The sequence below is a fragment of the Artemia franciscana genome, chromosome 7, assembly GCF_032884065.1.
Source record: "Artemia franciscana chromosome 7, ASM3288406v1, whole genome shotgun sequence".
Taxonomy (NCBI): Eukaryota; Metazoa; Arthropoda; class Branchiopoda; order Anostraca; family Artemiidae; genus Artemia; species Artemia franciscana.
In genome coordinates, this window is record NC_088869.1 from 12408668 (window position 1) to 12424033 (window position 15366).

The window sequence follows — 15366 nt, forward strand, 5'->3', positions numbered from 1 at the left end:
CAGAACAGTTGTCCCCTCCTTAAAGCCTGGCTCTTTACGTTTAAGTTCGACTCTATCTCACAACTCTACTTTTTAAAACAATAAGACTGCAGCGTAAAGAGCGAGACGTCGAGGAGGGGACCACTCCTTTCATATATGGATTGGTTTATGTTCGTTTTAAATTTTAATATCGCTCATTACTTGCAGTTAAAAAAACATTTTTTTTTTTTTTTATTAAATTTCTGAACGTTTTTGAATTAATGCATGTTTTGACTTTGGCTCACCGCATATGAATAATTAAAACGAAATTTGCCTATTAATTTTTTTTGGGCTAAATGGTTTTCTCTTAGTTTGAATCGGACGATTTTGATAAAAAAGGGGTGGGGGAGGAGGCCCAGTTGCCCTCCAATTTTTTGTTACTTAAAAAGGCAGCTATAACTTTTTTATTTTTTTTACGTACGTTTTTATTTAGTAACACATATACGTAACTTACGAATTAACTTACGCAACGAACTTCTATATTTGTATATTTTTATTACGTATATGAGGCCCCCCCCCCCTCGTCAATACCTCGCTCTTTACAATGAAGCTTGAATTTTGTCCCAATTCTCTAGGATTGGCCCCTGAATCACAAAGGCCGAAGAATAAAGTCGAAATTACAAAAATGCTTCAACGTAAAGAGCGAGGTATTGCGGAGGCGATGGACCCCTTATATACCTAATAATTTCTGTTCGCTTTATGTTTTAATGCTAATTAAAAATTTGTTAAAAAATACTAATTAATTAATTTATTTTTTAATCGTTTTTTTAATAATGCTAGAAAATCCTGCCCTCCTTTATGGAAATTCTCTTTCCTCATGATGAATTCCTCCAAGGAAAGATCCTCCCACGTAACATCCTATCCCCGACCCCCCCCCCCCCGCAACATGAAAAAGTCCCACTGAAAACGCCTGCATACTTCCCAATAGCCATTACTATATGTAAACAATGGTCAAAGTTTGTAACTTGCAGCCCCTTCTCCAGGGACTGTGGGGGATTAAGTCTTCCCGAAAAAATTAATTATTAGGTTTTTCGACTATGCTGAACAAAATGGATATCTCAAAATTTTGATCCAGCGACTTTGGGAAAAAATAAGCATGGGAGGGGGCCTACGTGCCCACCATTTTTTGGGTAAAAAGGCACTAGAACTATTAATTTCCGCTAGAGTGAGCCCTCTCGCTACATTCTAGGACCACTGAGTCTATACAACCACCCCTGGGAAGAAAAAGCAACAACAAACAAATAAACACGCATCCGTGATCTGTCTTCTTGGAAAAAAAATACAAAATTCCACATTTTTGTAGATAGGAGCTTGAAACTTCTACAGTAGGGTTCTCTGATACGCTAAATCTGATAGTACGATTTTCGTTAAGATTCCTAGATTTTCATGGGGTGTTTTCCCCTATTTTCTGAAATAAGGCAAATTTTCTCAGGCTCGTAACTTTTGATGGGTAAGACTAGACTTGAAGCAACTTATATATCTAAAATCAGCATGAAAATGAAATTCTTTTGATGTAACTACTGATATCAAAATTCCGATTTTTAGGGTTTCGGTTACTATTGAGCCGGGTCGCTCCTTACTAAAGTTCGTTATCACGAACTGTTTGATACCAGACAAATACACTAGAGTGATGAGTGCTATCCACGATAATAACACTACTGTGGTTAAGGTAGAATATGAGGTTAGCACCTAGTTTTGTATTAAATCAGGAGTTAAGCAGGGTTGTGTTGAATCCCCCTCTATATGAATCATTTTGAAAAACTTTGTCTTAAGAACCCCAGGAAAGGCGATGGGAAACCACGGAATCAAATGGGGAAAGAAAAAAATTCATGGACTCAGATTATGCTGATGATTTAAGCATTCTAGATGAAAGTGTGAGCAAAATGAATAAGCCTTTAGATATTTCGAGTTCAGGGTGCTAGAATAGGTTTCAAAATCAACGTTAAGAAGACTAAGCCGCTAAGGCTACGAATAAGTGTAGATGAAAAGCTGACGTTGGGTAAAGAAAAGATTGAGCAGATGGGCAGCTTCACTTACCTTTGTAGTATTATTAGTAGAGACGGTGAGAGCAGTGAAGGTGTTAAAAGTAGAATAGTCAAGGCTCAGGTATTTTTTTCACAGTTAAAAAAAAGTTTAGAAGAATAGGAAGATAAGTCTGCAAACCAAGATTAGAATATTGGAAGCTACAGTGATGACAGTGGTCAAATATGGTTCTGAAGCATGAACGCCCCGAAAAGTGGATGAAGATTTGCTAGATGTTTTCCAGATAAATTGCCTACGGACTGTTCTGGGTATACGGCTGACTGACCATATTTCAAACAGTAGGCTGTACGAAAAATGTGGTTCAACCCCACCTTCTATGGCTATAATGAAAGAAAGGTTGAGATAGCTAGGATACGTTCTGCGGATGAAAGGTGACAGACTGTCGAAGATTGTGCTTTTTGGACAACCGTCTAGGGCTAAACGGAGAACAGGTCGTCCTCATTTGGGGGGGGGATGTCATAAAGAAAGATTTAAAGGAAATGGGAACTTCCTTGGAGGGTGTGAAGGAGGCTTTGAATAGATTGGGATGGAGGAGGAGTATACGTAGCTGTGTTGGGATCAGGCGGCTTGGTGCTGTGGTGAGTTGTTAGTAGTAGTAGTAGAAGTGTGCAAAATTGCCTCCTATGGCGGCAACAGTTGTATGCATTTAGTTAAGGCATTGAATGGCGGTAGCAACAAAGGGATATAAGAAATTAGACAACACCAAGCATTTTTTTGAAACTAGCCTAGTCATTACTTACATTTCAGCCCCCTGAATCACAAAGAAAAAAGCCTCTCAGACTCCCCCTAGCAATCATACTAATTCATAATTTACAACCCGGCTTTGTTATTATTTTTTAATGCAAAAATTTTGGGCCAAAAACTTGTAAAATCACATACATGATCCAAAAAGCTCTCAACTACCTTTACCTTATATTACCAAAATGAATTATAATCCATTTTTAATCTTCTGTCATTTCAATTACCATAGTGTTTCCCTAGTATTCATTAATTTGAAGTATTTTGAAAAGTTCCTCTACCACACATGAAATAAATTCATGCAACTGAGCCGGATATAGCATCCAGATATCTTGTGTCTATTGGAAGTTCTTAAGCCCAACTGGCCAACCATTACAAAAAAAAAGCAAAGAAAGATATAACTCAATGAAAAGACAACAAACCAGACTGCGGCCAGTAGAGTGAAAAGATGAAAGACTAAAACGACGCCTGTATGTAAACTAGGCGTTTAAAGCACAAAAATTACAAATATAAAAAAAAAAACTAAAAACATATAAAACCACCACCGATATTAATTAATTACAATTGTCGAAAGACTATTTCGCCTGTATGTAAACTAGGCGTTTAAAGCACAAAAATTACAAATATAAAAAAAAAAAAACTAAAAACATATAAAACCACCACCGATATTAATTAATTACAATTGTCGCAACTGATCCACGTAGGGAACAGAAGCTATTAGAGTTATTTCGATGAGAACACCAAAGCAACTAAGTAAAAAAGTATAAAAATGGAAAGAAAATTAATTATTCTGTTGTGAAATAATCCTCCTGTTAGCTATTCTTTAGCTTTATTTATTATTATTATTTAGCTTTATTTACCTGTATTAGCTTTTAAGGTGAGGCTATTCACAACCCCTTGTTTCACCAAAACAGGGTGGCCTCAATGTGCGTAGGGAAACATGTATTAATGTTATGTCTACGTAAAATTCCTTTAAGCATCTTTCCCAAAACAGGAAAATAAGGCAAACGAATGAAACTTTTAGACACAATTAACTAGAAGACTACAACACTCCAACAACCATCTTATTATGTTTAATACGACTGTTTTCTATTATTTTATTAATTAATTCAATTTGGTAACTGCTAGAAAGTAAAATATCCTTCAAATACAATAATTCAAAATCCAGAAATTCCTGGGAACAAATTCTGAAAGCCCTATCCATCAGTGAAATCACAATCCCTTGTTTCATCAAAACAGGGTGGCACAAATGACAATTCAAATATCTATCATTGCGCGTAGGATTTCTATATATTGAGAACAGTAAATGGAAATCACTTTTAATTAATGAAACATCAAGAAAAGATAGTTTGTCATTTTGTCAAGTAATTAATGAGTAATTAAGTAATTAATGAAACATCAAGAAAAGATAGCTTGTCATTTCCCTTAAACTACACTTTAAATTTTATGTTTTTATCAAAATTATTTCAAAAATAATCTCAAAGATGGAGTCGGGAATTATGGCTTCTCCTGATAAAGTCGAGGCTCCTCAGGAACTGAGCCGAAATTGTAGTAAAACTAAACACTTTTAATATGAGCAGAATTAAAAAAGATCACAAAAAATGACATTAAAATACTTTCTGATTTGAAAAAGGATAAGGTCCTAGCTATCACTAGAGCAGAAAAAGGCAATACTGTTGATTATGATCGTCAAATTAAAACCATTATTTCTGATACCATTACTTACAAAACAAATATTCTTTTTATTTTGGTTTTAGAGGAGAATTTTACAAACAGGTATTTGGTTTAGTTTTGGGGGCATCCCTCAATCCTTTGCTGGCAAATCTTTTCATGGATTCTATTGAAACCTCCACTATAAACGGTTTTAGGCTCTCCCCTTGTTCCTGGGGTAGGTTCATGGATGATGTGGTTTGCATTTGGAAACACGGTTTAGATTCCCTAGGTCTTTCCTGCAAACATCGTGAACATCTTTTCCGTTCTCAATATACAGAAAGCCTACGCACAATCATAGATATTTGAATTTTCATTTGTGCCACCCTGTTTTGGTGAAACGAGGGGTTGTGATTTCACCGGGAGATAGTTTTCAAAATTTGATACCAGGAATTTCTGGATTTTGAATTATTGTATTTGAAGGATATTTTATTTTTTAATAGTTACCCAATTAAAATCATTGATACAATAAGTAGAAAATAGACGTATTAAACATAATAATAGGGTTATTGGAGTGGTGTAGTCCTAGAGTTAATTGTGTCTAAAAGTTTCATTCCTTTGCCTTATTTTCCTGTTTTGGGAAAGATGCTTAAACGAATTTACGTAAACATAACATTGATACATTTACCCATCGGTAAGACCAATAGGTAGTTTCCTTAATTTCGCGAAAGATTTAACCCGGGGAAATTTAGTTAGCGGGTCGTATAGAATTACTTGTTCTTGTGGGAAGTTTTATATTGGTAGAACTCACCAACAATTTCTTGAAAGACTTATTGAGTATCACAAATCAATAGAAAAACCCTACAATTAAGCAAGCCTCCTGAAATTCTTGTTTCGGCTCTGAATGAACATATTTTCTTTCATCCTGAACATTTTGTACAATTTGATGAGGTCAGGGCTATTTCTAATGATAGAGGTTTTTCTCAGTGGACAAGAGAGGCTATAAAAATTAAGAAAAACATATTTTTGCTACTGTTTCAATAAATAGAGACATGAGAAATTTAAATTTTAACCCAATTTAAGATTGTCTTATGAAAATGAACCATAGTCAATAAGGGAATTAAGTTTTTTACATTATCACCACGGAATGAGATAACCTACTAGACCAAAAGAATTTTCTCAAGAATAGCTAACAGAATGATTATTTTGCAACAAAATAATTATCTTCATTCAGTTTTATATCTTTTTTTACTCAGTTGCTTTGGTGTTTTCATCAAAATAACTTTAATAGCTTCTGTTCCGTACATGGATCAGTTGCAACAATAGTATTTTATAATTATTGGTAGTGGTTTTATTTGTATTTAGTTTTTTCATCTTCGTTTCTTTTGTGCGCAAAACACCTAGTTTACATACAAACAAAATATCTGCTTTGTTTTGGTCTTTCATCTTTTCACTCTACTGGCTGCAGTCTCGTTTGTTGTCTTTTCTTTCTTTTATCTCTCTTTGTTGTCTTTTTCTAGTATCTATTGTATGGGCTGATTACCTATACTGCTGGTATTTATGAAATAGCCAAGGCTGGTAGCTCCCATTGATGAAGCCATGAATCGTATCATAAAATTATATTAACCTAAATAACTTCTTTATATTAAATTAATACCGTAATTCAAATAGCCTAGGCCAGTAGCGCCCATTGATGGAGCAATGAATCTTATCATAAAATTAAGCCATATTAAATTAAATAACTTACCAAATTTGAAAATAGAACTGGAATGTTCAGAAATTTTTTTGGTCTGTGGGTCAATTTGATATACATCAGTACTGTTTTCCACTTTCCAACATATTGGGTTTCCAAATGTTATCTCCCGCTCTATTAAGGGACGCAACCTCACAGCTACCAATATGTTATCACACATCTTGCAGCTTAGTATCTGAAAAAGAATATGTTTTTATTTTTAGCACACATTTAGGAAAGCCAAAGCAACAAACCACGAAAAAGCATATGCAAGAATTACTTTCTGGTGATAAATCGCGCGAAGTTTATGGAGATTTCGAAAAATATCTATCCATTAGAGTTAATTCTGGAACCTAGCTATGGGACAAGACAATATGACCATTTTTTAGATTTAAATATCAATATTTCTGATAATAACAAATTATAATAAAATTGCTATCAAATATATAATAAAATTGACGATTTCAATTTTGAAGTAATGAATTTCCCATAGCTCAAAAGTAATATACATTCAAATATCACTGATTCAGCTTTTTAATACCTCTTCAGAACTAGTAGGCAAGTATTTCACAAGTTTTACCTAATATAGGGATACCATAAAAGAGCTTTATGGTAGATGCTCCACCTCGCCAGGTAAGGAAACTAAAGCATCAAAACCCATTTAGGCAGGTGGTATTCCACTGAGGAGCTCTAATGGGAGGTAAGCACTTGGAAATATTTCGTTTGATTTAAGGTGCTTTTGCATACAAATTTACAACAGTTTACATTTATTAATGACAACTTTGCATGGATTTGGACATTTCAATTTGGTTGATGATTTGGTTATGCTGTTTTGTCCTAGGTAATTGGATAGATAAGTAAGGTAAAGACCTTGTTCGAGTGCTCGTTTTATCTCAATTGCTGGATTAGGAAGACAGTTCTTTTCTTCTTCTTGTTTCTCTCTTTCTCTCTTATTTTTTTTCCTAACCAAGTAATCACCTCTAACACAATATTTTGATGACAAAATAATGGTGACAAAAGAGTTTAAACAATATATGAATAAATATATGATATATATATATATATATATATATATATATATATATATATATTAATAGTCTTTATATTATTAAAAGCCTTATATTGTTTTTATGAGTCTGAACGTCGGCCCGAAAAATGCCACCCCCTAGAAATTCTCCTGGAAAATTCCTTGTGGCGAAATATTCTCCCATAAAAATCCTTCCTCTCTCCTGCTGAAAATATCCCTGAAAAACTACCCAATGCGGAAAATTTTTAGAATTTTTTAAATAAAATTATTCAGTTTTAGTGAACTGAATAATTACTTGTATTACTTATAGTCCACACTCTTCCCAAATATAATAAGTGCTTTCATAACATTCTTGTAGCCCCTATTTAATGCCCAAATTTAGCCCTAGGCCACATACGAAAGTTTGCAGTATTTTTCAATACTTGCTTCTTTTTAAAGCAATTAGTTCATAATACCAATATAAAAAAGAAAGCTTTTGCATAGATGTATCCAAAAGTTATATCCAGACATTAGAAGGGGGATAGGGGGTTGGTGGCAAAGCTAAAGGGATAAGGAAGTACAATTGCCCCTGATGTTGTATCTGCTAGGATAAATTTACATATATTTCATGAAAGATAAGCCTCTTTCATTGTCCATGGGATGGCAGAGGAATTGACATCGCCCTTGGGTGGTGAAAAATGTTGGGAGAGGACTTGAATGGTATTATGATAACATTCTTGGGCATGACCTCTTCAGAACTAAACAAATTAATCAGATTTTTTTTTAAGTGGTGTTGAAAACAGACCTAATGACTAGGTATTTAAACAAAAATAATCCAGAATAGCTTGGGATTTGACATAAAAAACTTTCAAGTACAAAATTAGTATGACTTAATGCCTTAATTTGCAGCATGCCATACCTTATGAACAAAAGTTCCAGTGGCAAAAAAAAATAAAATAAAAGGCAAAGTTGGCTTATAAAATTGACTAGTAAAAATTCTACAACTGACTGAACAACAATCAACAAATAAGTTTCTTTTTAGAAAATTGACCATGCTTCTATTGTCACAATCAGTCTTATCAATAAATCAATGTTAAATAATGTCTCAGTTATAATTTCGCAACTTCGCAAAAATTATAACTTTTATTAAAGTCAAAAATGTAAGAATTTGAATTAAGCACCAAGACACTAACCAGAAACAGTTTCTACTATCAGGCTGGATTGGCTTTCCAAGTCTACAAAAAATTTTTCTCCCCACACATAACGGTCTGTCAGCTATCCATTATTTGCAAATAATAGAAATAAATAATGAAAAGCTAAGCCAGATTTGCTTTCCATCTCAACATCAAAGGCCTTTAAGTATTGATGGTAGAATAAGTTCAGCCATACCATTTGGTGAGATAAGAACATTTCTAAATACAGAAATGTATTTAGAAACACAATACTTAAGAAAAATTTCTTATGTTTTGATTTAGGCCTGGTGTTGGGATTGGCAATGAAGGACATTTAATACCTTACATTACCTTAAATTACAGCTTGGAGCAATCTAAGGATGTCCCTCCTTGTAGAGCTCCAGAGTTGACAAGAATAGAATAAGTTCAGTCATACCCATTTGGTGAGATAAGAACATTTCTAAATACAGCAGCAATATATTTAGAAACACAATACTTAAGAAGAATTTCTTATGTTTTTATTTAGGCCTGGTGTTGGGATTGGCAATGAAGGACATTTAATACCTTACATTACCTTAAATTACAGCTTGGAGCAATCTAAGGATGTCCCTCCTTGTAGAGCTCCAGAATTGACAAGAATAGAATAAGTTCAGTCATACCCATTTGGTGAGATAAGAACATTTCTAAATACAGCAATATATTTAGAAACACAATACTTAAGAAGAATTTCTTATGTTTTGATTTAGGCCTGGTGTTGGGATTGGCAATGAAGGACATTTATTACTTTACATTACCTTAAACTGCAGCTTGGAGCAATCTAAGGATCTCCCATTGTTTTCCTGTGTAATCGTCTGGCCTCCACCTATGGAGTTGATATTGACACCCTTCGAGTAAATATAAAAAGACTTACAAGTAGCCAACAACCCTCAGGTAGCTACCCTCTCCTCCCCTTTTCTCTGTGTCATCAACTGAATTAAAAAAATGAATCATACAGAAATCTTTTGAAACAAAATGCAATTTGTTTCTATAGTGATAGTCCTAAAGAAGATCAAACAAAGCACAAAGCTCTAATAAAGGAATTGAAACACCAAAAAGCTAATGGAAGAACTTTGCTTTTGTATGTTAATGCTATTAACATAAAAAAGCAAAGTTCTGAAATTTTACTAGGGAGGCTATCAACATTGAAACCAAGGAACTTCATTCCTTGAGAGGTAGGAATCCAAGAGAATGTATGACTATTAAGTATAAGTGGGAACCAAAGAACTAGGAATATTGTTGGACACTGCAGTGAAATGACAAGGAATAAACAGCAGGTGAGAAAGTAAACATTGGAAATAGAAGCAAAAGAAAAGGTTAGTATCAGACAAAGAAACAATATTATGGACACTACTAGGCAGTTAAGAGAAAGTATTAGATGGTGCAAGACTATAATCATTTAAACAATTTACAGGGTAGAAGGAGGCAGAGCCATCAGTGGAACATTTGAGCAGTCAGAGGGACTGCACCAGCTGGCAAGTTTTTTTGTACAATGGCACCCTTACAAATTATCAACTCCACTTTTCCTAGAGCTTTTTGGCATTTCATCCCCTTAATTAGAGCTTTGTGCTTTGTTGATCTTCCTTAGGACTGTCACTATAGAAACATATTGTACCTTTTGTTTCTGTATGATTTGTTTTTTTCAATTCAGCTGATGACACAGAGAAAAGGAGAGGAGGGGGCAGTTACCTGAGGGTTGTTGGCTACTTGTAAGTCCTTTTATATTTACTGGGAGGGTGTCAATAATTAAACAGGAAAACAGCATCATCAGTCTAGGGGGGGGAGGGATTCCATATGCAATAATATTCAAGCATCTTTCAAAGTGCTGATGCTCAGAACAAGCAATCTGAAAAACATTATTCTTGGTCAAGGGAGCTACAGGAGGTTTAGACAGTTCTGAAGTCACTGTGGAAGCCACTAGGTCCTGGACAGTTTACACAGAGCATGCATATTGAAATGAATATTCTATGTGCGATACTCTACTTGCAATAGCACTAACATGAGTAAAAATTTCCCTTTTGATTTCAGTCCTCAGCTGGGAAAGGGCTAGGGATAATTGACTAGTTGTAGCAAACTCCTTTTTTAGGTCTTCCCAGAAAGCTTTCAAGGAATTATCCATGATTATCCATGACATTATCCTTCTTTGTTATCATAGCATGCTCACTACTAGGGAGAGGAGGAGGGATAACTTCACAAGCTGGGCAGGACCATGTACATGTAAGTGACAGCATTAGTTTAGTTAACAGTTTATTTTCCCCAGGGGACAGGTCTAAACATTCACCACAGATCCATTTTTCACAAATGTCACACTCAATGGCTAAAAACTCCTCATTTAACTCAGTAGTACATGCTGCACATTTATGATAGTCTTTGACTGGGCTGATATGTTTGCATTTGGCCTTGTTGGACTTAAGGAATTTTAGCAGCATAGAAAAAGTTGTTACCTACCAGTGCATTTAAAATTTGTAGCATTATGTTATGTTGTCAACATTGTCATAACTTCTTTTTATTATGTTTAGTGTGACAAGCTTTAAAGCTTACCATATTTGGTATTAATAAATAAATAAATTACATAAGGTTTCTAGATGGTAGGCTATAACAGATTTTGGTAAAACTTTAGTTTTGTCACAAGCTGTCTAAACTGGGAACTAGGCACCATAGTTTCCACAAATAGCACTTAGAAATGCTAATTATAGAAGTGCATCCATTTCTGGTTGACCCTCCTCCTCCATGGAGCAAATTAAAATGCATAAAGTAGGCAAGGTTTTGAAGCCAAGGGGAATGTTGGGGTTGTAAAATATGAATGAAATTATATTTTAAATACTAATTCTAGTCATCACTAGTAATTTTTGTGTAGTAGGAAGTTAAAAGATGATTTAAACTAATGCACCCATTAATGCTAATATCCAAGATGGTTCACTTTCAAGTTTTTAAATTAGCCAGCTGTTTCTGAATAATTACAACACTAGCTACTGTGACATTGGCCTGTGGCAAATTTAAACTGGCAAATCAGAGTGATTAGTTAAATATTATGAAAGGTAGGAAGTGCAAGGTCCAATTTTGCTTACAGATAACATTAGCTATAGAGCAAAACATATTAGTCCATTAGCCCTGCAGACAGCAGGGCAAGGTCTGATTGGTTAAGCCTTGTTTGTTATGGTCATCATCTTTCATCATTGCAACCCTATTTTCCCAGAAATTGCAGTTAGTCAAGGGCAAGCTTCTGTGGTATGAAAAGTTTGAAGGGAGGATATTTTAGTTTTTTGTGAGCTTTTTATTATTTTGAATTACTGTATATAGCTAGATTCTGATGATTACATATTGTCTTTATGTCATTATTGATTCATATTGCCCAGCCTCAACATTTCCCTTGGCTTCAAAATCCTGCCTACTTTATGCATTTTTAGTTTGTTACAGGGGGATTTTAAAAAGCTAACAAATGGACATGCTTCTCTAATAAAGACATAGAAACAATATGTGACCATGAGAACCTTGCTATAGGCAGTAACATGCATTTTCAACAGGTTGTGACAAAAGTAAAGCTTTACCCAGATTTTAGTGACTTAATGATAAGTGATTAGCTGTCTGAGTAGGCTACTGGGTAAATATATGAGTGTCCATATTATTGACTTAATAATGAAGTGAAGATACCACCCAATAACTTTTTATGCTCTTTACCAATAAAATTATTGCTTCTATTGCTAAATTCATATTTGAGCACCTTTTGAGTTTTTAGCCTAATTAAAGAATGAGTTATCAGTCATTTTCCAACAAAATATTACTTTGTTTTCTCAGCACCATTTTCTTGGTTGTTTTCAACAAAATAATGCTACATTTTCTCAGTACCAAAATTATTTATAATAAGGTTAGGTTAGATTAGGTAAAAAAGTGCTTAAATTTGAATTTGCAATAGAAGTAATTATTATGTTTTTAAAGAGTATAAAAAAGGCATCAAGTGGTATGTTCACTTTATTGGTAAGTCTATAATAAGGACAGTCATATATTTACCAGCTACTGGATGTCTTACCCTAGACTGCTTTTGTTGGAAGAGTAGGCCTAGCCTAGCTTAATGGACAGGGTACCAAGAATAATTGGTAAAACTAGAGCAAACAGTATTACTGGCTTTTGTATAAAGTGAATATACCACTTGATGCCCTTTTTTATGCTTTTTACAAATATAATAATTGCTTCAACCAGAAATTCAGATTTAAGCACTTTTTGACCTCTTAAAAATGACCTAAATATGGGGTCATTACAAATCTGTAATATTTAGAAACAAATTTGGGCTATATGTTTGCACATCAGGGGGGGGGAGGGGTAAAGCATAGCATATATTAAATATGTAAACTAGCCATTGCTGTATTTAATATAGTTAAATTTATAGCAAACAGTATAACTGGTATTCATAATAGCCCACTTTCATATTTTCAACCAAAAATGCATGCTTTTATTTAAAATTTGATGTCAAGGAAGAAGAAAACATCATAACATAGGAAAAATTTATTTATCCAAATTAATAGCCTATTGGAAAATCAGTGCTTGTGGATTATATAGCATTAAAAAAATAGATTTATAATGAAACAGTAAGTTTGAGATCAATGTTATAAGGTATTTAAGGTTTGAGACCTATTTTTTTTAGCCTTTTTTATACCCCATATTTAGGTCATTAGACCTTATTTAGAAGCAATTAATATATTTGTAGAGCACAAAAAAAGCATCAAGTGGTATATTCACTTTATATGAAAGCCAGTAATACTGTTTGCTCTAGTTTTACCAAATAATTCTCTATCTTCCAACAAAAAACCATCTTTGAAACAAAAGTGAGTGTCAATGAATGGACCTAATAGGGGTTACTGGGAAGGAAACATGTTAAGAAAACAGTTCTTACTTCATTATATGAAGAAAAATCATAGTTTAACACATTTTCAAGGCACTTCCACTATACTTTATGCCTAATAGCCTACATTTTATATTGGCCTAACTTATCCTAAATTAGGATTTTATAGTGAATTAGTTATTGGAGAGGTGATTAGCTGCCTGAGTAGGCTACTGGATATCTTAACCTAGACTGCTTTTGTTAGAAGAGTAGCCTAGGTCTAGCCTAGCTTAATACCATTATTCTTACCAAGAAGAGCCTAATTCTTCACCTTCTAACAAAAAAACATGTTCTAAACAAAAGTGAGTGTCAATACATGGGTTTAATAAGGGTTCCTGAGAAGGAAACATGTTCAGAAAACAATTCTTAGGCTACTTCACTATATTTAGAGATATTGTAGGCCTAGCTTGACACATTTTCAGGGCATTTCCACTATGCTTTACATCCAATCCATTTTGTATAGCCTAAATGAGGCCTAGCCTATTTGCCATTTGTTTTTCTGCTTCTTGATATAATCACAATTTATTTAGGCTAAATTAAAAGTGGGCTATTAAGTTGAAACAAGAGTGGCAATTTGGAGAAAAAATATAATTTGGGCTAGGCTATATATTTGCACATTAGAGGGATGGGGGCAAAGGAAATTGGAAGTGGCCTAGCAATGTGTTAGGCTAACACAGTTTTTCTGTAGTCTTATCTAGGCCTATTATGAGGTAAGAATTGTTTTCTAGACATGTTTCATTCAAAATAACTTCAATTATGCATTAATACCCAAAAGTAAAACTTACCGTTTCCCTAATTTTGCTTCACTCTTTTCAATTCTTCCCAGACTAATATTAATTCAGTATATCTATGATCACAGTTCGTTGGAGGATTAAAATTCAAAATTTAAATAGTAAACGGACAGAAGAAGAAAAGAATAATTGTCAGAATTAGGTGTCGCTGAATTCGAAGACTTGAGCCGATAAAGTCATACAAGTAAACTTCAAACTGACAAAAAATATTGCTTCTCCTTTTACCAAACATACATGTATAGACAGGTTCAAACAAAAAGACTAATGAAGATTTTCTACACTAATAGGATAATATTAAAATAGCACTTTACTGAAAGCTCAAAAACCACACTGGTATGTTTTCAGGAACGGATAAAGGGCGATTGGGCCCAATCGGGCCCCGCGTTAGAAAGGGCTCCTCACTGCCATCAAAATGGACAATTGTTTTGGAAATTGCAAAATAGTCTTAACAATCCAGTAAGCGTTGTTTTTGGAGAGATATTATTAAACTAAAACCATCTGGTATCAAGAAAGAATCAGGAGAGATAAAAATATTTTAGCAATAATGTCGATTGGAAGTGAAGACGCAAGGAAATTAAATTTTCAAACAATTCTAGAAAAATTTACATAAAAACTTAGAGGCATGAAGATTCATTCATTAGTGTTCGGTGATGTAAATTTCAAAAGACATTTTCAGCAGTTTTATAACGTAAATTAACGCACTTACGAAAATGACAATTACAAGAGTCGAAGAATGAAATTGAAGAACAAAGAAATATGCGGTCAAAAGATAAGTGACAGCGAGAATTACAACAACTCAAAAATGAAAGGAAAGAATGAAAAAAATGCGCTTACAAGACAAGTGACAATTAAAATCAGAACGAATCAAAACTGAAAATGATAAACAAAATAAAACAAGGAAAGACAAGAGCCAAGAGCTCATACGGTATGAGTTCTAGCAAAATTCTAAGAGCCAATAAACTGATTTAAAAGGAAAATCAGAGGTTTAATGCCGGTAGGGATTTAAAATAAGAGCTCTGAGATACGAGGTCCTTCTAAGTATCAAAGTTCAATAAGATCTGATCACCCACTCATAAGTTAAAAATACCTCATTTTTTCTAATTTTTTCTCTCCCTTCAGCCCCCCCCCCAGATGGTCGAATTGGGGAAAAAAATCTTTATCAAGTCAAATTATGCAGGTCCCTGAAACGCATACAAATTTTCATTTTCCTAGCTCGTCCAGAAGCACCAAACTGCCAAAGCACTGGACCCCCCCCCCCCCACTAGCTCCCCAAAAAAGAGCGGATCCAGTCCAGTTACGTCAAT

The 15366-nt window shown here is 34.1% G+C and overlaps 1 protein-coding gene across 1 annotated transcript in view; it reads right to left on the reverse strand.

Annotated features, from left to right (window-relative positions):
* Nucleotides 1-14168, reverse strand: part of LOC136028854 (centromere-associated protein E-like) — a 96631-nt gene extending 82463 nt beyond the window's left edge. Inside the window, exons 1-2 of the mRNA XM_065706789.1 lie at nt 14057-14168; nt 6197-6377 (exon numbers count right to left, since the gene is read on the reverse strand). Coding sequence (XP_065562861.1) covers nt 6197-6362 — 166 coding nt within the window. The 5' untranslated portion in view covers nt 6363-6377; nt 14057-14168. The remainder of the gene's footprint in view (nt 1-6196; nt 6378-14056) is intronic.
* Between the last annotated feature and the right edge of the window lie 1198 nt (nt 14169-15366).